This window comes from Pteropus medius, unplaced genomic scaffold (assembly GCF_902729225.1).
Source record: "Pteropus medius unplaced genomic scaffold, Ma_sr-lr_union100, whole genome shotgun sequence".
Taxonomy (NCBI): domain Eukaryota; kingdom Metazoa; phylum Chordata; class Mammalia; order Chiroptera; family Pteropodidae; genus Pteropus; species Pteropus medius.
This window is the reverse complement of record NW_024340692.1, coordinates 3,120,440-3,146,240: the sequence shown is the minus strand read 5'-3', so window position 1 is coordinate 3,146,240 and position 25,801 is coordinate 3,120,440. Positions and strand designations below refer to the sequence as shown.

The following is a 25,801-nucleotide window of genomic DNA, read 5'->3' as shown; positions in this document are numbered from 1 at the left end:
TAACATACTGATTATATCATTATAAGATATATATAAAATACTGATTATATTATTACATATAATTTATATAATCAGTATATTATCCCTGCAAAAAATCCATCTGGAAGTGTTTCCAGCAACCATTTTCAAGGTATGAACATCTTAAAAATAAAGGTGAAAAATTTATTGTAAGAATGGCCTATATCATAATATAATATTTATTTATTTAGCACTTTTTAAAATTAAATTTATTGGGGTGACATTGATTAAGAAAATCATATAGGTTTCAAGTGTACAATTCAATAATACGTCATATGTATGCTGCATTCTGTGTTCACTACCCAAAGTTAAATTTTTTGTCATTATATATTTGAACCCATGAGTCTCTGTTTGTTTGTTGCTTTCAGTTTTATATCCCACATATAAGTGGAAATCATATGCTTCTCAACTTTGACCGTGTGACTTATTTTGCTTAGCATGATAATCTCCATATCTATCCATGTTGTCACAAATGGCAGCATTTTATCTCTTATTATGGCTGAGTAATATTCCATTGTATATATGTACTACATCTTCTTTATTCAATCATCTATCGAAGGACACTTCAGTTGTTTCCACATCTTGGCCACTGTGAATAATGTTGCTATGAACATGGGGGTGCATATATCTTTACTGATAAATGCTTTCAAATTTTTGGGTAGATAACCCAGAATGGGATTGATGGGTTGTATAATAATTCTATTTTTAATTTTTTGAGGGACTTCCATACTATTTTCCATGATGGCTATACCAATTTACATTCCCACCAGCAGTGTATAAGGGTTCCTTTTTTCCTACAACCTCTCTAACACTTGTTACTTGTTCTGTTGTTGATAGCCATTCTAACAGGTGTGAGGTGGGAACTCATTGTGGTCTTGATTTGCATTTCTTTAATGACTAGTGAGGTTGGCCATATTTTCATATGTCTGTTAGCCATTTATATGTCTTCTTGGGAGAAATATCTGTTCAGAGGCTCTGTCTTTTTTTTAATTGGATTTTTTTATTTTTTATTTTTGAGTTATATGAGTTCTTTGTATATTTTGGTTATTACCTCCTTATTGGAAGTGTTGTTTGCAAATATCTTCTTTCCCATTCAGATGGTTGCCTCTTTGTCTTGATGATGGTTTCTTTTTCTGTGCAAAAGCTTTTTAATTTGATATAGTCTCATTTATTTATTTTTGCTTTTACTTCCCTTGCCTTTGAGGTCAAATTTATAAAATCCTCTCTAAGTCCAAGGTCCATGAGTTTGGCACCTGTGTTTTCTTCTATGCTATTTATTGTTTCATGTCTTATATTCAGGTCTTTGATCCATTTTGATTTTGGTGTATAGTGACAGATAGCAGTCTAGTTTCATTCTTTTGCATGTGGATTTTCAATTTTCCCAGCACCATTTATTGAAGAGATTTTCCTTACTCCATTGTATGCTTTTGGCTCATTGGTCTAAAATTATTTACCCATACATACGAGTGTTTATTTCTGGACTCTCAATTCTGTTCCATTGGTCTGTATGTGTTTTTCCGCCAATCCCATGCTGTTTTAATTGTTGTTGCTTTGTAATATAATTTGAAGTCAGGCAGAGTGATTCCTTCAATTGTGTTCTTTTTCCTCAGGATTGCTTAGGCTATTTGGGGTCTTTTATGCTTCCATACAAATATGATGATTTTTTTTCTCTTTGAAAAATGTTGTTGGGATTTTGATAGAGACTGCATTAAATCTGTATATTACTTTGGGTAATAAAATCATTTTAACTATGTTGATTCTTCCAATTCATAAACACAGAATATCTTTACATTTTTTGGTCTTCAATTTCTTTTAATAATATCTTATAGTTTTTCCTGTATAGGTCCTTCACATGTTTTATTAGGTTTATCTCCTAGATATTTTATTCTTTTTGTTGCAATTGCAAAAGAAATTGTTCTTTTCTTTTTCTGAAAATTCATTGGTAGTGTATAGGAACTCTATGGATTTTTCTAAATTGATTTTGTATCCTGAAACTTTACTGTATTTATTTATTGTTTCTAATAGTTTTGTGTGTGTGTGTGTGTGGCGGGGGGAGTCTTTAGGGTTTTCTATACAGAGAATCATGTTATCTGAAAAAAGCGACAATTCTACTTCTTCATTCCCAATATGGATGTCTTTTGATTCTTTCTCTTGCCTGATTGCCCTAGCTGAGACTTCCAATACTATAATAATAGTTGTGATAGGGGAAAGCCTTGTCTTGTTCCTGATCATAGAGAGAAGGTTTTTAGTTTTGTACCATTGCTTGTGGTATTAGCTAAAGGTTTGTTATTTGTTATATGTTATATGTTATAGGCCTTTATTAAGTTGAGATACTTTTCCTTCTGTACCCATTTTATTGAGTGTTTTAATCATAAATGGATGCCGTATCTTGTCAAATGCTTTTTCTGCATCTATTGATATGATCATATGGTTTTTATCCTTTATTTTGTTTATGCGGTGTATCACATTAACTAATTTGTGTATGTTAAACCATCCCTGTGCCCCTGGAATGAAGCCCACATGATCATGATGTATAATCTTTTTTATGAATTGTTGTATTCAATTTGCTAGTATTTTGTTTAGGATTTTTACATCTGTATTCATCAGAGATATTGGTCCATAGTTTTCTTTTTGTGTGTGACTTTTATCAGGTTTTGGAATCAGATTAATGTTGGCCTCATAAAATGAGTTAGAAAGTATTGCCTCTTCTTCAATTTTTTGGAAAAGTTTGTGAACAGGTATTAAATCATATTTGAATATTTGGTAGAACGTTTTTGGTAGAATTCACTAGGGAAACCGTCTGGTCCCGGAGGTTTTTGATGATTGATTTTATTTTCTTACTGTTGTTTGGTCTATTTAGATTTTCCAGTTCTTTATGATTCAGTTTAGGACAGTTATAGATTTCTAAGAACTTGTCCATTTCTTCTAGGTTATTGAATTTTGTGTCATATAATTTTTCATAATATTCTTGTAAGATACTTTGTATTTTGGTGTATCTGTTGTAACTTCTCACTCTTTCAGTTTTGATTTTGTTTACTTGTGTCCCTTTTCTTTTTCCTTAGTGAGTCTAAGGAAATTTTTTTTGCATTTTGTTGCATTAATGCAGCTTTTTGTTGCATTAATTTTTTCAATTTTTTTTTTTTTGTTCTCAATTTCATTTAATAGTGCTATAATTTTGATTCTGTCCTTCCTTTTGCTGACTGTGGGCTTCATTTGTTCTTCTTTTTCTAATTTTTTTAAGATGTAATGTTAGGTTGGGATTTTTCTTGTTTCTTGAGATAGGCTTATAATGATATGAACTTTCCCTTTCTTCTGGTAGACCATTATTCTTATATCGCTTTTGCTATATCCCAAAATTTTTGATATGTTGTATTGTCATTCTGTTTGTTTCTGTGTATCTCTTGATCTGTCTTTAAAATTTCTTCTATGACCCAGTTGTTCTTTAGTAGCATGTTGTTTAATCTCCATATATTTGTGGTTTCTCCCACCTTCTATTTGCAGTTGACCTCCAGTTTGAAAGCATAATAGTTGGAGAATAATTTGCTTGGTTTGATTTCAGTTTTTTAAAATTTTTTGAGGCTAGTTTTGTGTCCCAAAATTGGTCTATTCTTGAGTATATTCCATGTGCATTAGAGAAAAATGTATAATCTGGTGTTTGGGGATGAAAGACCCTGTAAATATTGATTATGTCCAGTTGGTCTGATGTGTCATTTAAGGCTGATATTTCCTTATTGATTTTCTGTTTGGATGATCTATCCATACCTGACAGTGGGGTATTTAGGTCCCCTACTATAACTGTGTTTTTGTCAGCTTCTTCCTTTAGTTCTGTTAGTGGTTGCTTTATGTATTTTGGTACTTCCTGGTTGGGAAAATATATATTGATAAATGTTATATCTTCTTGATGTGTGGTCCCCTTTATTATTATGAAGTGTTCATCATTGTCTCTTGTTACCTTTTTTATCTTGAAGTAACTCTTTTTAAAGTTTGTTGTTGTTGTTGTTTTTTAAAAAAAAAACTTTAACCATTATGTAATATTTAAATATATAATACCCTGTTCTTAATAGTTGTTGAGGTTTCCTGTTTCTATCTGTCTGGTAATCATCCTACTCATTGTTTTTTATTTTCTGTCCTGTTTCGACAGAAGGGGGCACCACAGGTGATGTCACCTCCTCTTGCTGTGGCTGTTGGGGCCGAGGCAGCCCAAAGGCTGTCAGCGGGTAGACCCCATTCCTGACATCTTCAAGGAATATATCCAATTCCAGAGCTGGTGACTGAGAGTACAAAGTCTGAACTGGTTCTCTTCCTGGTCCAGCAGGGATTTCAGCCAGTACAGCACTGATATCCATGTTTTTGATGATCTCCTCCAGCGCATTCTCTGGGATCATATGTTCGTGTCTCACAACATGGAGTTAGTTACCCACTTCAGTATTTCCTATAATGCAGGCTTTGTGGGGGGAAATTTCCCTAGAGGTTGTATGTCTAAAAATGTCTTTATTTCTCCCCCATATCTAAAGGAGAACTTTGCTGGGTATGTTATTCTTGGCTGAAAATTTTACTCTTTTAATAGTTTGAATATTTTGTTCTACTCCCTCCTAAATTGTAAAGTATCTGCTGAAAAAGCTGTTGATAATCTAATGGGTTTTTCTTTATAGGTTATCATCTTCTTTTCCCTGGCTGCCTTGAGAATTCTTTCTTTGTCATTAACTTTCTATAGTTTTAATGTAATGTGTCTTGGAGAAGGCTTTTTGGGTTGATATAATTAGGTGTTCTGCTTGCTTCTTGTATTTAATGATCCATTCGTTTCCATAGGTGTGGGAATTTCTTGTCGACTATTTGTTTGAATATGCTCTCTGTTCCCTTTTCCCTCTTTTCTTCTGGTAGACCCATTTTTCTTATATTTCTTTTTCTGATAGTGTCAGGTAGTTCTTGTAGAGTTCTTTCATTTCATTCTCAAGTCTCTCTCTTTTCCTTCTATATCATTTCCAGATTTTTTTCTTCGATATCACTAATTCTTTCATCCATCTGGTCAGCTCTACTACCTAAGTTTGCTATTTCATTTTGCATCTCTTTTAATGAAGTCTTAATCTCCAGAAGTTCAGTTTGGTTCATTTCTAGAGTTTTGGCCTCCTTGGTAAAGTATTTCTGTTTTTTTTTTTTGCGGTTGTTGTTGATTTTTTGTTGATTTTGATTGAACTGTTGATCAGAATTTTCTTGTATCTTGTTGAGTTTTTTTCAGAAGTGCAATCTTGAATTTTCTGTCATGTAAATTGCATGTTTGTATATCTTTAAGCTTGTTTTCTGGAGATTTTTTTTCATTTTTTTTTCCTGAGCTGCCTTGTCACCTTCGTTGTTCATGGTGTTTGATGAACTAATGCCTAGGCATTAATGGGAATGTACCAAGCTATTTTTTTTTAAAGAAAATTTATTATATAGTGATTTCTCTTTAGCAGGTTGATAAGAAGAGGTTTTTCTTTTGATTCTCGGTAAGTGGTACCCAAGCCTCCTGCACTGCCCAAACCTCCTAGATCTCTGCTTTGAGGTTAAAAATGCCCTATATTCTCTGGGGAGGTGTGTGTCTCCTCTGTGACTAGGTTGTCTCAGTCCTGGGGCTCCAACCCCATGTGAGAATGTGAAGGGTGTGGGTGTCTGAGCCTCTGAACAGGCCCTGAAGTCCTGGTACTGTCAGAATAGTCAGATGCAATGCTCTGCTGCTTCCTTCCGTATCAGATTGACTGGATAGGAGTGGGGTGGTGTGGGAGAAGCCAGGTGTGTGTGGCTGTTTTCCTTCTGGTAATGCTGGCCCTCAAGCTTCACCTGCCTTGCTTCTATTTCTCCACCCTTGTCACTGGGACTGGCTGCAGAGTGTGTTTCAGGTCTGGTTGCTGCAGATTCCCCTGGGGCTTTGTGCTAACTCTGGGTGGGTTGCGGGGCTGGGAGTGCCCTGGGATGGTGAGGGGAGATGGTCAGGCTCCATGACTCAGTGTTTTGCTTGGTGATGGTGATTGCTAAGATGAAGCTGTTGCCCCTCTTCATTCAGTCTCTGCTCTGCTTTCTGCCCTGATTACTGGGCCCTGTGGAATGGAATATGCTGATCACTCATGCAGGACTGTTGGGGGTTTCGAAGTTTGAGAACCGCCACCTAACTACCCCTCCTCACATCTTGCAGGAGCCTCCTGGCTGCATGTGCAGCATTGGTCTCCAGTACCATTTCCGCTCCCCTTCCTTTCCTCCTCTCTTTCTCATCAGATTTACCCACCTTCAGATGCTCTGGTACGCAGATCTTTCAGATGCATCTGTGTACTAGGATGGGTGTTATCTGCTGTCTGTTGGATTGTAGTTGTTCATTTTGTCATAATTTCAAGGGGAAAGATCAGGGGAGATCCTTCATGTTGCCTTGCTTCTGATGTCACTCTCGTGATATATTTAAATTCATTTTGTACCCAAATGCTTATTATGGGCTAAATTACCTATAATTTTTCTGGGTTAAATGGATGTTCTTTTTGGCAACTATGCTCTTCTGGCTTTTGACTCTTATTTTCCTTCTTAGCCAGTTAAAGAGTCATGAGAACTCTGATCTAAAGTTGGTCATTGTTACAAAGTTGTTTTATTAAAGGACTAAAAGTGGAAGTTAACTTAGATAAAATATTTAATTTTTCCATTCTCTACATTCATATAAACTCTAAAATAGGATATATATTTCTATATGACATATAAATTTGAAATTTATACCTTCTGCGATGTCGTGTTTTCCTTATAGTAAATGTCATAAATGATAATATAATGATAAAATTTTAGACATATTCAGTTTGTTCCGGAAAAAATAGTTGTATTTGCCACCTGCATATCAAACAATATCAAAACATATTCTAAGATAAATGTTGTTATGTGCTTAGTATATTAATAAGGCTGGGCTAAGCTGCTAATAGATATAATTTTATGACTTAGAAGTGGCAAACATTATTTGTACTTACATCTCATTGGGAACAGCTATTCATATGGACACCCCAGGATTCAGGGGGCTTGGGGAAATGTAGATCCAGACTGAGCAATCTGTTTCTCAGTTACAGCTCTATTCTATGGAGGAGAATGGATTTTGGCACTCTATTTAATATCTTTTGGCATTAAGTTTGCAACCCTTTAGGGAGTGCTCAGTTTACCTGATCTAGATAGTTATAGAGTACCATTTTTAAAAAAGTTGACTTTCTTATATGACAATGTATTTTCTCATTTTTTTTGCTAAATTCTTTTTCTACTTACTCTTCCTTTGGTAAATATTATTTCATCATTTACTTTTTAGAGCAGAATTACTTAGCTCAGGTATAAAATATTAAATTCCCATAAGAGAAATTATTTTGCTTTTTAGGCCCCAGCTTGTCTTTTGGGTCCCTGATTTCCTAGCCTATATCATATATATTTTGTTGCAATGATGGTTATAACTTTCTACAAGGTATGTTTTCATTTCAGTCCAACAAAATATTGTATTAAATATATATATACTATACTGTGATGGTACTGTGGAAATTTAGAATTACGATTTTTGCTTTTAATAATTTTTAAATCTCTGTGGAGTAGAGGTTTAAGTAATCATAGTCTTCTACACTAGATTATAGGTTCTGTAAGAGTGTGGACTCTTGTATACCCATTGATCCTTATATAACCAGCTCCTAATATTGACCATATTGCTTGGCTCATAACAGATGCTCATTGAATACTGTTGGATGTATGATTTAAATGGAATAAAACCAATGTATTATAAGTGCCATGAGAGAATCACAAGCAGAATTCTATAAAATTTCAGAAGAAGGAGTGATTAAGTTCTGTGGAGAGGTCTTGAAGTGTTCAAGTGGAATTAATAGGTAGAGATTGTAAGGGGATTTGCCTAGGGCGAACATTGGGCAAAATGCATGAAAGTGAGAGTATAGGGCATATATGGATAATATTGGAATTTATAGTTTATTTCATAAATAATATGTAGGAGTGTAGGCTGAGATAAGACTAATGTTATGCTGTACCTATTTTAAGGAAAAGCCTTGATTGCTTGAATGAAAATGCTGGACTTTACTGGTAAGCCAAAGGAGTCTATCTAGTCTTTTTATTAAGACTTAAGTTAATTGAGCTGTAGTCAATGAAAGTAAAACTGATAATTAGTATGTATGATTAGAAAAAGGAAAACAGAAAGTGGAATGATCTATTAGGAGGTTATTTCATAGTGTAGGAGTAATGACATGAACTTGAACTCTTAGGTTTGCAGGAATTAAAGGACCTTAAGGATTTGGCAGTAATTTGAAAGTACGGTTAGATTTTCAGCCTGGAGAAACCAGAGAACAGTGGCATTATTATCAGAAAGAGGGTTATTATCAGAAGTTACAATTTATTATGAGGATTAGGTTTAGAGCTTTTTTTTTTTAGACAATTTGTATTTTAATTATTGTTGAGAGTTCCATTTAGAGATTTTTAGCAAACCCTTGAAAGTGTAGATCCAGCTCTTGGGAGGGAGTTTTCTCCTGAAGATGTAGATATTTAATTCTATAGTTAGAGGGAAGAATTTAAACAGTGAGGATTCTTAGAACAGGATATTTGCTGATATTGTTAATGGGTAAGAGGAAGTACAAGTTTCAGAAAAAAAGATGAAACAACTGTTAAGGGAAATAGAAGTATAATTCAATATCTCATGAACTCAAAAAGGAGTGTTAAGCAAATGATGGTCAATGTAAAATGCTGTAAAAATGGGGTTTGTGAAAAAGATACTAAATTCAGCAATAGTAAAGTATTTAGTGATTTTAGAAAGCAATACAAGGAGAATTGATATATGACATTTTAAAAGATCAATGAATTATAACAAAGTAATGGAAAAGAATGAGGAAATGTGAGAGTGCAGAGAAAGATGATTCTGCATTTAAAAAATATTAGACAAAATATTTGAAAGTAATGGAGAAGTAAGTAAAATATACACAATGCAAGAGGAGTTAATTGAGTTATTAAAATTCTAAATAAAGGTGGAGACCACGGGATCAAGAAATAACAAGATTCAGTACATTCATTCTAACTCTTTTTTTTTTAAATCTCTTTAGTCATTCAGATTATATCTTTTTTTTCCTTAAACAATTATTTTTCCTCCAGATTTCTTTTTATTAATTTATATATCTTTTTTCATCCTTTTATATTCATCTTTAGATCAATCTCTTGTATATAATATTTGGTTGGACTTTGTGTTTTGACTCAATCTGTACATTTTCATCTTTTTAAAGATAAGTTCATCTCATCTGCACTTTTTGATATAATATTTTGGTCTTTGTTCTCTGACCTTATGCTTTCTGTTTTTAAAGTTTCTTTTGTTTTTAAATTAGCTACTTGTCTTTGCTCTTTGTGTGTGTGTGCGGGGGTGTTTTTGTGTATATGTTTGTGCATGCACGCTCATGTTGATAATTTGGAAGGTTTAGAGTCTGTATCACTGTTCTAGTGATTAAGTTATATTAAACACTACCTCTTGATTCTAACATATTCTGAAAAATCTAGATAGTATCTCTCAACTGCACACTATAAAAAATGAGAAAATTATACTTTTACTTATTCAGCTTTTCTCTTGCATTTATTTCTTATTTAAAAAAATTTTAAATTAAAATTATTAACATTACATTTGTTAATAAAATCATATAGGTTTCAAGTGTACAGTTCAGTACATCATATGATATTGCATTGTGCGTTCACCACCATAAGTTAAATTTTCTTCCATCACCATATATTTGACCCTCTTTATCCCTACCTACCCTCTCCCTCCCTTTCCTCTGGTAACCACTAATCCACTAATCCACATGAGTCTCTGTTTGTCATGTTTGTTTGTTTGCTTTGAGTTTTATATCTCACATATAAGTGAAATTATATAGTTCTCAACTTTTTCTGTCCGACTTATTGTGCTTAACATGATAAACTGAAGATCTATCCATGTTGTACCAAATGGCAGTGTTTCATCTTTTCTTTATGGCTGAGCTCTCTCCTGCATTTTAACTCTTATAGAGAGTAATTAGAGGACTTAATTTCTTATTATTAGCATTATTTAGTTGTGTTTTTTTCATACTTATACTTATTTTTCGTACTTATTTTTATGATGCTTATGTTCTGTAACCACTTCTCTGTTATTTTCTTCTATAAATTCTATAGTAAAATAGATTTAGTTATAGTAATATTTCTCTTGCTGTGTAACAAATTATCACAAATCAGTGCCTTCAAATGACACACCCATTTAAGTTGCTGTGGGTCAGGGATCTGGGTGTATGTAGGTGGGTTCTCTGTTCAGGATCTCATAAGGTTTTAATCAAGGTTTTGATTGGGCTGTGTTCTCATCTAGAGGCTTGATTCTGGAAGAATCTGCTTCCAAGCTCTCATTCAAATTGGTGGTGGAATCCATGTCTTTGAAAGGTTTAAGACCAAAGTCCTAAATGGGACCAAAATCTGTATCATCAGGGTTATCTCAGAGAGAGAGAGAGAAATAAAGAGAGATTGAGATTGATTATTTAAAGGCATTGACTCATGGATTTATGGGTTGGCAAGTCTGAATTCTGCATGACAGACTAGCCGTCTGGAGACCCAAGAAGAGGTGATGTTGCAACTCAGTCTGAAGGCAATCTAGAGGAAGAATTTCCTCTTCCTCAGAGGACCATAGTTTCTTTTCTTAAAGCCTTCAACTGATAGGATGAGGCCAGTCACATTATGGAGGGCCTGTCTGCTTTGCTCCAGAGTTCACCTATTTAAATGTTAATCACATCTAAAAATAACTTCACAGCAACATGTTGAATGGTGTTTGATCGAAAACTGGGTACCATGGCCAAGCCAAGTTGACCAAGCCAGGTAAAAAGTACTGGGGTAAATAGGCCTTCAGTGTGACGTTTATTGTTTATTGGATTAGGCCATGTTTACTGTTTGTTGTAGTTGTATGTGTCAGAGGTTAAACTCTGGAGTCATTTTTTATTTGGGTTTCTTTAGAGACTTCTTAAATGTCATCTGAAACAGTTTATTATTTATTTATTTATTTATTTATTTATTCGTTTCTTTATTTTCAGTTTTATTCCCTTGTCATTATACAGAAGCCCTATTGATAGAGTGGTGAGGTGTGAGGGTGCAGGGAAGTATTCTGTAGTCTTATGATTAAGTCTCAGTCTTTTAGTGAGTTTGTATACCTAGGCTGTGACCATCACAAGTGCTTCTCAGTTTTTCCCCCTTAGAAGAGATAGGAAAGCTAGAGGGTGTTAGAGTTGGGTATTTCCCTTTCTCCAGGTTGGTTAGTCTCTGGTAAAATAGTTTCTTCTGAGGCCAGGCCTTGTTAAGAAACAATGAATGCTTAGGGCATATTTTTAAATGGTTACCCTTCTCCTCTTTCTGCAGGCAAGCAGCAAGATAGGATTTTTCTCCAGTCTTCACTGTGTCAACCAGGCAGATTTCCAGTCCATAAAACTCATGAAAATGTGGGAACTAACTACCCAAGAACAGGGCCCTCCTGGACTTTTTAACTCTCACACTTAACCACACTGATTCTCCAGAAATTCATTAATTACATATTAGATTTTTTCCTACCCTGGTACTGGCTCCCAGGAAGTTTTCTGCTCCTGGATTTATGCTCTGATAAATTGTGATTCTCTGTAGCTGCCTGTTTGACTCTCCAGTTTTGGGAATAATAGTTTGCCCTATGATCTCAGTTCTCTGATAGATCTAAGACAACTTGTTGATTTTCAGTTTGTTCAAATTTTTTCATGGTGTGTGCCTAGGAGAGATGACTTCCAAGTTCCTTACATGCTGGACTAGAAGCCAGGAAGTTCTTCCACTGTGTTTTTGCTTTTCTGCTGAGTAATATTAAATAGCTCTTAATTTTCAAAACTTGTAGCCCCTTGGAATAGAGTAACAATTAAGAATAACCTGTTCCTTTAGCTTATGTAAGTCTTAACTATGTATCTAGTCAATTACTAGAAAGTTACACACACATACACATACAGCACGGTTGCAGAAAAATTTTCATAGATGTGCAAGATAATACTGTAAGATATTTTGTTAATAATAGTATAAAATTGTCATATAATTTCTTTTGGTAAGATTATGCTTTAGCTTTGTCACTGTTAGTTATAAGTCATGTAAAATATTTCCCCTCTAATATTACACTAGATAACATGACTCTGCTAATAACCTAGTATATTGTGTTTAATTAAATGATGATTGCTCTTTAACATTGTATTTCCCTTTTTCCTTACCCTCTGGGAAGCTCAAAAATAAGTTTTGGTTCTCAAGTATAATTAGTTCTCTTGTCTTTCCTCTTTTTCCACTCACCATTGTTTTAGTTGTTGTGGTTTCATTATTTCTTTGTTTTGTATTACAACTTTCATATCCATTTGAAAGTAGGTCATATAAATAATATATTAACTATGCTCAAGTATTGCCTGATAGAGTTTTAGGTCTTACGCTGCTGCCCTCCCCCTTTTTTGCCTGCATCATACTCAATATCATTCTCTTCTTACTCTATAGACTTCTCTTGACCATGATGTGAATTATTCATTTCATGGCTTATCCATAATAAATTATTTGTTCCAGACATACTTTCTCTTGTCACCCTTTATGCTTTATGTTCCTCTGAGTTCTATTTGCTTTTTTAATATTAACTTAAGCCAGACCATTAAGAATGTACTCTATCGAGAAGTTTGTTGAAAAAGTTTCATAAAGCTAATTTTAAAAGGGACTATAATTGCATATACTTTTGCTTTCATTCTTTAAAGTAGATCATTGAGGGTATATTTTATTAGGAAAATATTTCGAATTATACAAAATTGTAGAAATCTTGAGGAGTACATCTCTAACTCATTACTTTAATGATTATATAATATAATATCAAATTTATCAAACTAATTATCAGAATATGATACCTTTGGTTAACTAGTTTCCCACAGTATTATGCTTTTTTATTTAAAAATTAAGTCTATTTGTCTTGTGGATTGCTAAATTCACTCAACTGCCAAAATTTAAATTATTAAATAATTCTTGTGAAAGGGCTTATACTATTCGTGTCATTTACATTGTCAGTTTCTGTTAAGTTTAGGTCACATTAATGTGCATACCCTTCAAAAAATTAAATCATTTGGTTCAGTATTCTCCCCTCATAGAGTCTAAATAATCTCCAGAATAGATGAGAATGCTCCGGTTTTATTAGTTCCCCTTTCAAAGGATAGGCCTGTAGATATTTTATAAACAGTTTTAGTGTTCACATGGTTGAATTTATAATTCACTGTCAATCTCATTCACAAACATTTACTAATCTGGTTTGGGAGACAGTCTGAGTACATAGATAATTAGCAAGACTAGGTAGTATGTGTCAAATAAATAATGTAGGCAATAGAAAAATTTAGAAATGGCAGAAATTACTGTGATAGTTGGGAAAGGCTTCATGGAGGAGGTGGAAGTTGACTTTGAAGGAAGTTGAGACTTAAATGGCAATAGAAAATGGGCTATGTATTGTGGATAAGCCATATTTATGGGTCTGTGCTTATGCTCTTTGGTATTTTGATATACCTTAATAATTAAAATAGGAAATAGAAATTAAAACTAGATTGAGGTGCCATTTATATCTACTGAATTTGTAAAAAATTAACAAGCCTGAGAGTCAAGAGTTGGTGTAGATATGGACCTATAGAGAACTCTTAAACTGCATCTAGCCTATGACTTAGCATTTCCACCTCTGAGTGTAAATTATCTAGAGCAATGTTTTTCAAACTTTTATAAATATGGTCCCCACACTGAAAAATACATTTTACTTCATGATCCAATATACATACATGAAATAAAAGTTTCAGTTTTCTTTAAGTGTGTATAATAAAAGTAAAATATAACAGCATATATAATAAATATGAATTTAATAATATTTAAACAAAATAGAAATCCCAAATTAAACACTGCAAAAAAATTTAAGAGATATTTTATTTACTATAGTGTGTCTCCTTTCATATGTTTATTGTGGGCGTAGTTTGTTTCCTAAGAATTTGTGCATATCACTATGATATTTTCTATTGCAGTCTATTCCACCTAAAAACAATGCTGATTATGACGACTAAACCGATTTAATGACCCATTTACTAGATTGTAATCTGTAGTTTAAAAACCACTGCTTAGGAGAACATTCTTGCTCACATCTATCAGAAGACATGCTTGAATGTTCATAGCAGCCTTGCTTGTATACCCCCTTCCCCCAAATGGGAAGCAGCTGAAATATATACTGATAAGAGGTGGACAAATACATTATAGTATATTTATGTAATAGAATAATATTCCAAGATAATTTAGCCACAGCACACCTATCAATATGGATGACTTTGAGGATGTATATTGAGTAAAAATATCAAGCCACACCATATATGTATTATGATTTAATTTATATACGATTCAAACATAAGCTAAACTGTATAATATATAAATAGGGATATATTTGTCTTTAAACTATAAAGAAAGCAATAGAAGGATAAGAGCCAAAGTTTCATGACAACGTTTAGCCTTTTAGAGGATCAGGGGACTTCAAAGCTAATGGTAAAGTTATGTTTTTTAGTTGGATGGTTGTGGGTACAGGGCTGCTCTTTTTATTGTAATACCATACACATTTGTCACAGATTATTTTTATAGATACAGTCATGTGTTGCATAACAACATTTTGGTCAATGAAGGACCATGTATACTATGGTGGTCCCATAAGATTATAATGGAGCTGAAAATTTTCTATTACCTGGTGACGTCATAGCTGTCATAATGTCGTAGCACAACACATTATGCATTTGTGATGATGCTTGTATGAACAAACCTACTGCGCTGTGTGTCTTATAAAAGTATAGCACATATAATTATAGTAGTGGGCTATACCATCTAACTTTGCCTAAGAACACTCTTTATGATACTCGCACAACAATGAAATCACCTAATGACACATTTCTCAGAACATATTCCCATCCTTAAGTGGCATGTGACTATATTCAGTGTTTAAAATACTGTTAAGTAGAAGTGAAATAAAATCAACAATTGAGATTGCAGTTTTAAAAAATTAGACTATAGGAGGTACCTTTTTTTATTCCTTAAACTCATCATGTTTTTCATTCTATCACTGCATCTTACCTTAAATTTAGTTCATCCTCAAATCTTTTAGAGAGTGTTTGATAATGAGTAAATATAGAAGTATAAAATAAATTGAGACTTAGGGATCAGATGAGCATCAATGATAGATCAGGTATGGAATAAAGGTCTGGGGTTTATACTGAGCATATTACTTAACCCTTTTCCTGTTTAGAAAAGAAAAAGTGCAGCTTGCTGCCAGCATTAATTTAACATCATGCGTAGGAATGCTACATTTTCTAGGATCTGCTATTTTCAGCAATGAGAATCACTATATTTTGTAAATGGAAATATCACTACTGAAAATAGAATGCTATAAATAGAAATGATGTCATTTCTTTCCAAAGACTATTGATATACTAGAGCGATGTGAAAATATTAATATAAGTGAGATATTTTGTGGCAAACTTTGGGGGTAAGGTTAGGACTATATAAGCTGCGAGTTTTCTTGGTTGTAAGTGCTGCAGCCGCAAGCGCCCCCTGGCGAGTATTCTCAGAGCAAACGGGAAATGGGTTAATAAGAAAACTGTTTTTGTCTTGATGTGTCTGTTTGTCGTCTGCTTTCTGGTTGACAGGCAGACTGGGCTTGAGGGAAGGATGCTGTTAAAAATGACTTGGATTCTTTAAAAAAGCATGTGAGGCTAGATAAAGGGCCTTAATAAATATGGGACGGGTTGACAAAAGTTGAAGTTTAGGAAAGAGATAATATCAGAAAATGGATTTCAGTTTTATGTTAGTTTGAGGTGACAGCAGATAATCCAAGTGGAGGTATTGTATAGAAAGTTGATAATGTGAGATTAGTGATTGGGAGAGAGTCAGGGCTGGATTGTGTATTGTGTAGTCTTTCAGACAAATGTGACCATTAGCCAAAAGAGTGGGTAAATTTTCTGAGAGAAAAGCTATGAGAGAGTAGTGGGAAACCAAGAATTGAGTCATGGATACATCCTTCAATTAGGTATCATTTCGGTATCTCTGGCAAGTGAGAAGAACATTCAGTTAAAAATTGTGGCAGTTTTAATATTCTGGATATTCTTCCTATGAACAAAATAGTTTTGGTACTAAAACAGACTTGCAATTTTTCATTCTTTAGAGAAATTGTTTCTTTAAAAAGTATTTTCTTCCAAATTATACTCAATAAGAGTGTAATATTTAGTTTAGCTACACATGCATTTTTCTTAATTAGAATGTTTTTTTTTTATTTTGTTTTTCTCTTATTACATACCTGAATCCCCAAAGTTTCTGAATGTGGCTTAATACTTGGTATCCATACTTAATACTTGGTATCCATACTTAATACTTGGTATATATACTCTTTTATATTTTTCATCTTAAACTAATAAATAGATACCATGCTTAGTTTGCTTGAAAAGCTATGGGCATGTCACAGGAAGGAAATGAAAATTTTTATTATGAAAGCTAGTTAATCTTTACATTATCAATCAAGATCTAAAACTTTTTAAATAAAATAATTTTTTCTCAAAAATACCATCTCACCAATAATTTTCTTTTTTTATTTTCCATAGAGAGAATCAGGATTGAAACAGGACATAAATGACCTTATAAAACGGAAAATTGCAGTAGATGAAGAAAATGCATTCTTAAGGAAAGAATTCAGTGACTTGCAGAAGAAATTTAATGATAAAAGGCAAGAAGTTAAGGTGTGTTGACTTGTACATAGTTTTATAGTACTATTGCTTTGAAGTCCTACTTTAAGCTTTGTCAGCTTTTGTGGCAAAGAAAGTGACAAGCTTGGAGGAAAAATTGCCTTAGGCCCTGCTATACCAGTTTTCTCACATACAAAAACTCTGATAAAGATGCTTTAAAGCTAAGACTCCAAGCTTTATAACTTTCAGATAAATAGTTAATGATGGAAATGGAGCTAAGAAAGTAGGAGTGTGAATATGTGGCTTCTTGTAATTAGATTCTGATGGGACTGGCATTATTAATTGATAAAACCCAGGTCTGGGAGGATATGTCTGTGTGGGTCTCAAAAATAGCTGGGGACAGCATCAAAGGCAGCTTGATCAATTAATGGGCTCTTTGCAAATGTGTACTCATCAAAGCTGTCATCCAGTGAAAAAATATGACCCATCCACCTGCATGAAAAGAGGCCAATAAAAGTATACAGGTGACCTTGGCCGTCAAATATAGAAGAAGCTGCTGTGAGGGTAAAGCTGCACAGTTTATATTTGCTGATTATTTTTCACCATTTTTGTTTGTTTGTTTGTTTATCGGCCCGTGTGGTACTGTTCTACAGGTCACTAAAGAATGTGTACACAATAAGGAAGAGCAAAACAGACTGGTTATAAAAAATCTGGAGGAGGAAAATGAGAAGTTAAGTACCCGTTGCGCTGACTTGCTAAATGACCTGGAGAAACTGAGGAAGCAGGAAGCACATTGGAGAAAAGAAAAATATAGCATTGATGCAAAAGTAAAGGTATGCAGTGTGAATGGAATCCACACTATTATTTTAGATCTAACTTCTTTTGGGAAGTTTATTATGTGTTACTTTCTTTAAATAACAAGTTATATATTCAAATCCACCAGTGGGGACTAGCATTAATTTATATTCCTTCACTTAAGACCCATGGCTTTTTAAAAATTGATGTTGCAAAGCAGGAAACTGACTTCAAATAGTTATCTAAAGTGTAATCATTAAAAAATAAAGGATAGTGCATTTTGAAATAAAACATGTTTTAAAAATCATGTTTAGAATCATGAGTTATTGCTTTTTTCAGTTAGGGTTTAAATTTATAAATACAACTAGAATTAATTGTAATTCTAAATTAATTGTAAGTCTTTTAAAATAAAATGTAAGAAAAGCATAAAACAGTTAAAAAATACTCATGTTTCAAAGATGGTGCTTTTCTTTGGCTTAAGAGGGCCTATTGCTAGTAAAATTTTATTTTTATAGAATATAAAAGGCACAGTCAATCTTTATAATATTCTTATACCCTTTGATAAAAAAAAGTATAATACCTTTTGTGGCTTTCTCTTTGTCTTGAGAATGTTTTTGTTCAGTTTTATCCATTGAATTTTGGGTTTCTCTCTTATAGATTAATATAACATTTTGAATGATTTATTGCCTTTTTAGAATCAGGAATTTAAAAGATTATTTTTTATTTCAGAGAAGACTAGGTATTCATGACAAGAGCAGATAGGCAGATTTACATATAGAAAATATGTTTGACAGCTTGTAGATTTTTTTCCCTTACTATTTCTCTCTTCCCCACTCCCCTGGCTGAATATGACACCAAATAGAGGTCATGGAGAGAGAATGATATGTATGTATTTGAAGCAGTATCTGTTAAAGAGAATAAAATATTTCTCCTTTTTATTAAAGCATAGTGCACATATAAAATAAACACACAGACAATAAGTGCACAGTTCAGTAATTACCACAAAGTGAACACGACCAAAGTGAACACGACCATCTAACCATGTAAGAGCATTACCAGCATCCTTGAAGTCCTTCTTCTGTCCCCATTTAGTCATTATCCCTTCCATTCTCTTCAAAGATAGCTATTCTCTTGACTTACAACACCATATATTAGTTCTGTTTTTAAATTATAATATAAGGTAATACATAGCGTATTTTTTGTGTGTTTGGCTTCTTAAGTTCAACATGGCAATTTTGAAATTCATTCATGTTGTTGCTTGTGGCTGCCATTCATTTTTTTCATTGCTAGTGTGGTATTCCATTGTATGAATACACCCCAGTTTATCTATTCTTCATTCGTTTAGGTTGTTTGCCTTTGGGAGCTATTACAGATAATGCTGCTATGAACGAACATTCATGTACTGACATAAACGTGTACAGATGTGGCATGTTTCTGTTGTACTACGTAGCAGTGGAATTACCTGTCTTTACTTGTAAGAGATAATTCCAGACTGCATTCCAAAATGGTAGAGTTTACATTTCTAACAGGAGTATATAAGAATCCTGGTCTCTCTATATCTTCATTATACTTGATGCTGATAGTTTTTTGTTTTGAATATTAACTATTCTGGTGGGTATGTAGTGGTATTTTAGTGATATTTTATTGTGGTTTTAATTTGCATTTTCCTGCCTAACAGTGAGGTTGGGGCCTTTTTATATGCTTATTGGCCTTCTCTGTGTCCTCTTTGATGAAGTGTTTGTTTAGGTTTTTTCCTCAGTTTTTAATTGATGTGCTTATCTTTTTAACTAACTTTTAAAGAAATTTTATTAAATTTATTGAGGTGACATTGGTTAATAAAATTATATAGGTTTTAAGTGTACAGTTCTATAATACATCATCTGTATATTGCATTGTGTGTTTACAGCCCAGAGTCAAATCTCCTTCTGTCACCATATATTTGACCCTCTTTTTTCGCTGCCACCTTTTTGCCTCTGGTAACTAACTATACTGTTGTTTTCGTCTGTGGTTTTTGTTTGTTTGTTTTTTGTTTGTTTATTGCTTTTAGTTTTATATTTCCGATATGCGTGAAATCATGTGGTTTATGCCTTTTTCTGTCTGACTTATTTTACTTAGCATGATAATCTCAAGATTCATTTATGTTGTTGCAAATTGCAGTATTTCATCTTTTCTTATGTCTGAGTATTCTATTCTATATATGTACCAAATCTTCTTTATCCAGTTATTTATCAGAGGACATTTCACTTCTTTCTAGGTCTTGCCCACCGTGAATAATGCTGCAGTGAATATAGGGATACACAAATCTTTATGAATGTTTTCAAATTTTGGGGGTAGATACATAGAAGAGGGATTGCTGGGTCATATGGTAGTTCTATTTTTAATTTTTTGAGGGACCTCACTACTGTTTTCTGTAGTTGCTGTACCAATTTACATTTCCAAAACAATTTATGAGAGTTTCTTTTTCTCTACTACCTCTCCAACACTGTCTTGTTGATAAATAGACATTCTAACAAGTGTGAGGTGGTATTGCATTGTGGTTTTGATTTGCATTTTTTCTTATAGCTAGTGAAGTCGAGCTTCCTTTCATATATTTGTGGGCCATTTGTATGTCTTCTTGGGACAAGTGTCTGTTCAGGTCCTCTGCTCATTTTTTAATTGGATTTTTTTTTTTTTGAGTTATATGAGTTTTTGTATAGTTTGGATATTAGCCTCTTATCGGAGATGTTGTTTGCAAATATCTTTTCCTATTTCGTCAGTTGCCTTTTTGTTTTGTTGATGAATTCTTTTGCTGTGTAGAAGCTTTTTAGTTCAATATAGTCCCATTCATTTATTTTTGTTTTTACTCCCCTTGCCTGTGAGGTTAAATTTATAAAATCCAAAGACCAAGGTTCATAAATTTAGTACCTGTTTTCTTCTGTGTATTTTATTATTTCAGGTTTTATATTTAGATGTTTGATCCATTTTGAGTTAATATTTTGTAGTTTCATTCTTTTGCATGTGGCTTTTTAATTTTCCCAGCACCATTTATTGAAGAGGCTTCCTTTTCTCTATTGTATGTTTTTGGCTCCTTAGTGGAAAATTATTTGCCCATATATATATATGTGGGTTTATTTTTGGGCTCTCAATTCTGTTCCATTGATTTGTGTGTTTGTTTTTCTGCCAGTACCATGCCGTTTTGATTATCGTTGCTTTGTAGTATAATTTGAAGTCAGAGTGCGATGCCACCAGCTTTGTTCTTTTTTTCTCAGGATTGATTTCGCTATTCAGGGTCTTTCATGCTTCGATACAAATCTGATGATTTCTTTTCTATTTCTTTTGAAAATGCCATTGGGTTGCATGAAATCTCTATGTTGCTTTGGTAATATGGCCATTTTAACTATGTCGATTTTTCCAGTTCATGAACATAGAATATTTTTTCATTTCTTTGTGTCTTTTTCAGTTTCTTTTAATAATGTCCTGTAGTTTTCATTGTATAAGTCCTTCACATTCTTTAAGTTTATTCCTAGGTATTTTATTCTTTTTGTTACAATTGCAGAAGGAATAGTGATTTTTTTAATTTTTCTGAAATTTCATTGTTAGTATATAGGAACACAATGGGTTTTTATACATTGATTTTGTATCCTGCAACTTTACTGTATTTGTTTATATTTTCTAATAGTTTTTGGTGGAGTCTTTAGGGTTTTCTATATAGAGAATCATGTCATCTGCAAAAATGACAATTTTACTTCTTCATTCCCAGTTTGGATGTCTTTTATTTCTTTCTCTTGCCTGATTGCTCTGGCTAGGACTTTCAGTACTACGTTGAATAATAGTGGTGAGAGTGGGCATCCTTGTATTGTTCCTGATCTTAGAGGAAAAGCTTTCAGTTTTTCTCCATTGCTTATATTAGCTGAGAGTTTGTCATGTATGGCCTTTATTTGTTGAGGTACTTTTCCTTCTATACCTATTTTATTGAGTATTTTAATCATCAATGGTCAATGGATATTGTATCTTTTAACATAGATTTTGTTGAAGAGGTCAGAAATGAATTTTAGTCCTAGTAATTATGATAGTCCCTATATGTCTGCACACATAAAAAGAATATATAACATAAGTACATACATATATATAGCTATTAAAATATAGTAAGGATGGATGTGTGTTCGTATGTATGCATAATTATTATGCATGATTATGAAAAAATGTGTCTTTTTGAATCAATTCATTACAGATATTTAAGGGAATAAATTAAATCAATTAGTGCACAATTAGGGAATGACTAAGCTATTGAGAAAATTGATTTCTGAGACTCTTTCTCAATTTTTATGTCAATTCTGCTTCTCTACAACCTTTAAACAGTTTGGTAGTATGATGAGGATAAGTGATACTTCCTTCTGTTTATCAGATTACGGAAGTTCTCTTTTATTTGCAGTTTGTTGAGAGTCTTTTTTGATCATGAACGGGTTGCATTTTGCAAATGCTTTTTCTGCATCTGTTGAAATGATCATGTGGTTTTTGTCTTTTATTCTGTTGGTATGGTATATTACATTACTTGATTTTGAATGTTGAATGGACCTTACATTGCTGGGATATCATTATATGGCTCTGATATCAGGATAAAGCTCGCCTTATAGAATGAGTTAGGTAGTGTTTCCTCTTCTTATGGTTTTTTTTTTTTTTTTTTTTGGAAGAATTTGAGAATTGGTATTAATTCTTTTAAAACATTTGGTAGAATTCACCAGTGAAGCTATCTGGTTCTGGAATATTCTATGTTGGGAGGTTTTGATTCAACCTCTGATTCAACTCATTAAACCTCTTCACTATTATAGGTCTATCAATGTTTTCTTCGTGATTTAAAAAAAATTTATTTTATTTTATTTTCTAAAAATTATTTAATGTCACCACATATTTGACCCCTTTTACCCCATCTACCTCCCTCCTGCTCCCTTCCCCTCTACCCTCTGGTAACCACTAGTCTATTGTCCATGTCCATGAGTCTCTGTTTGTCCTGTTCATTTAATATTTTCCTTTTCCTTGAGTCAGTTTAAGTAATTTGTGTGTTTCTAGGAATTTGTCTATTTCATGTAGGTTTTATGATGGTTTTAAAATTGTTTATGGTATTTTCAAATAATCCATTTTTCTCTGTGGTTAGTAGTAGTGTCTTTACTTTCATTTCTTGTTTTAGTTATTTAATCCTTTTTTTAAAGCCAGGCTAAAGGTTTGTTAATTTTGTTGTCTTTTCAAAGAGTCAACTTTTGCTTTAATTGATTCTCTATTGTTTTGCTATTCCCTTTTTTTTTTTAAAAAAGTGTTTATGCTACTCTTTATTATTTTCTTCCTTCTCCCTTTGGCTTTACTTTGATTTTTTTTTCCTGTTTTTTCAAGATATAAAATTAGATTATTGATTTCGAGATATGTCTTCTTTTTAATGTACGTATTTCCTGCTAAAAATTTCCCTCTGAGCATTGCATTTGCTGCATCCTCTAAGTTTTAGTATGTTGTGTTTTTGTTTTCATTCATCTCTGAATGTTGTCTAATTCTCTTGTGATTTGTTCTTTGAGTTATTGGTTATTTAAGAGTGTATTATTTGATTTCCACATATTTTTAAAATGTTCAGTTTTCTTTATGTTACCAAGTTCTAGCAATTATATCTATAGTTGTTATATCTTTTTGATGCATTGATTTTTCAATACATGTATCTATATAAAATATTCTCCTTTGTCGCTTGTAGCAGTTTTTGACTTAAAAGTTATTTTGTCCTGTATTATAATATCTACCTCAGTTCTCTTTTGGGTTGCTATTTTCATGTAATAGCTTTTCCCATTTTTTAATTTTTCAATCTGTTTGTTTCTTTAGATCTAAAGTAAGTGCATTTTAAACAACATATTGTTGTATAATGTTTTCTTTATCCATTCTGTCAATTTCTGCCTTTTGATTGGAGAGTTTAATCCATGTACATTTAAAGTAAATACTAGTAAGGAAAGACCAACTCTGCCATTTTATTATTTGTTTGCTTTATGTTCATTAGATTTCCTTTTGGTCTCTGAATGCTTCTATTACTTTCTTTCTTCATGTTTAGTTGATCTTTTATGTAATGGCACATTTTGATTTTCTTCTCATTTCTTGTGTATATTGTGTTGATATTTTTTGTGGTTAGCTTGGGGATTACATTTTTTTCATTAGAAACTTAAAACAACATAATTTAAAGTGATACAGCATACAAAAAAATTTCTCCTAGATTGTTCTTTCTTTTGACCGTATGTTATTGTTGTCATAGTTACATCTTTATAAATTGTCTGCCCTGTAGGAAAGATTTATAATTTTTTACGTGCTTGTCATTGAAGTCATGCAGGAAATAAAAAGTAGAATTACAAACCAAATATACAAAAATGTTGGCTTTTATATTGCCCACACAGTACCCTTACTAGAGTCTTTATTTCCTCATACTGCTTTGAGTTAGTCTTGCATTTCTTCATTTCAATATGAGGGATTGTCATTTCTCATAGGGCGGATCTAGTAATGAACTCCCTCAGCTTTCATTTATCTGTGAGTGCCTTAATTATGAAATTTTGAACAACAGTTTTACTGGGTATAAAATTCAATGTTGACAGTTCTTTTAGCACATTAAATATGTCATAATACTGCTTTCTGTCTTCCATCATTTTCGATGATAAATCAGTTGATATTTTCATTAATGATCTCTTGTATGTGACCAGTTACTCCATTGTTACTTTCAAGATTCTCTTTGTTTTTAGCTGAATTTCAAAAGTTTGATTATAATGTATCTCAACATGGATTTCTTTCTACTGATTGTACTTGGAGTTTGTTGAGTCTTTGGATTTTTAGATGTGTATCTTTCATCAAAATTGGGAGGTTTTGGGTCATTATTTTTCAAATGTTATTTCTGTGCTCTTTCCTCCTTTTGAGACTCCTATAATGTATATGCTAGTCTTATTAGTGGTGTCCCACTGTTCTCATAGGCTATGTTCACTTTTCTTTATCATTTTTTCTTTCTACTCTTCAGATTCAATAATTTTACTTGTTCTATCTTCTAGTTTGCTGATTATTTCTTCTACCTTATTATATTTGTTGTTGAAACCTCTGGTGAATTATTCATATTTTGTGTTGTTCTTTTTAACTCCAGAATTTGTTTGATTCTTTTTAAAATTATTATATCTTTATTGATGCTCTTTTGGTTTATACATTGTTGTCTTGATTTCCTTTAGTTCTTTTTCTATATTTTTCTTTAGCTCCTTGAGTATATTTAAGACAGTTGTTATAAAGTTTTGCCTTGTAAATCTGATACTGGAGTTACACAGGGATGCTTTCTGTTAATTTATACATATTCTTTAAATAATCTACACTTTCCTGTTTCTTGTATGCCTTGTAATTTTTTGTTGTTGTTGAAATTTGGGCATTTGAGTGTTATAATGTGGTAATTATGAAAATCAGATTCTGCCCCTTCCTGAGGAGTTCCTGCTTTTTTCATTGTTGAAAGTATGGTAGTCTCTTCATTTAGATAGTCTTTCAGAGACTTTATTCCTTGTTGCGTGTTGTCATTGAAGTCTCTATCCTTTAGCTTTTTTCAGCTCATGTTGTGACAGAGTTTTCCTTGAATGCTGAGAGCTAAAGTAAACAAACAAATAAAAGCAAAAAAATAACACAGACATGAAGCAAATTCCTATCTCCGTCTCTGTGCTGGGCCAGCTCTTCAATACTTATCCAGATTTGCACTGAACCCAGAAGTCAGTCCAAGGTGAAAACATAGATAGGGTCTTCTCTGGTCTTTTCTGAGCATGAATCTTTCCCTGAGCATGTGTATGGCTTTCTAAAGTCTCCCATATGCATGAGTATTTTTTTAACTATCCTAATTACCCAAAGAATCTCCCACAGTGTGTACTCTCACCCATAGGTATTTTATTGTGTATCTCAACCAATAGTCTTTTGCCTCAGAGATTTATGGTTTGTTAGTTTGCCTTGTGGTAATTTTGAGCCATATCCTTTATGTTTCCAGTCTGTGTTTCCGGTTAGGTCAAACAGAGATAATTACTTTGCATCACTCCTTCAGGTAGTTCCCAGAAAAGTTAGAACAGATACACATAATAATTTACCAATAAAGTCTGTTCTGCTCCCTTCCAAACCAGCAACCAGGATCCCCTACTAGGAACATGGGCCACTGCCACTAAAAGAGCTTTTGTGCTCTAAGATTCCCAGGCTTTAACATGGCTAATGTGCTGGGGAGGGAAGTGGAGAAGGGCAAGTAAAAACTCCACAAATCT

The 25,801-nt window shown here is 33.0% G+C and overlaps 1 protein-coding gene across 5 annotated transcripts in view; it reads left to right on the top strand.

Annotated features, from left to right (window-relative positions):
• The window catches only part of CNTLN (centlein), a 255,643-nt gene that overhangs the window by 56,968 nt on the left and 172,874 nt on the right, over positions 1–25,801 (top strand). For 4 of the 5 annotated variants that reach the window (XM_039870887.1, XM_039870754.1, XM_039870807.1 and 1 more), the window contains exons 4-5: positions 16,668–16,802; positions 17,402–17,581. In XM_039870887.1, the coding sequence (XP_039726821.1) occupies positions 16,668–16,802; positions 17,402–17,581 (315 nt within the window). The remainder of the gene's footprint in view (positions 1–16,667; positions 16,803–17,401; positions 17,582–25,801) is intronic. The other variant, XM_039870922.1, reaches the window with a different exon arrangement.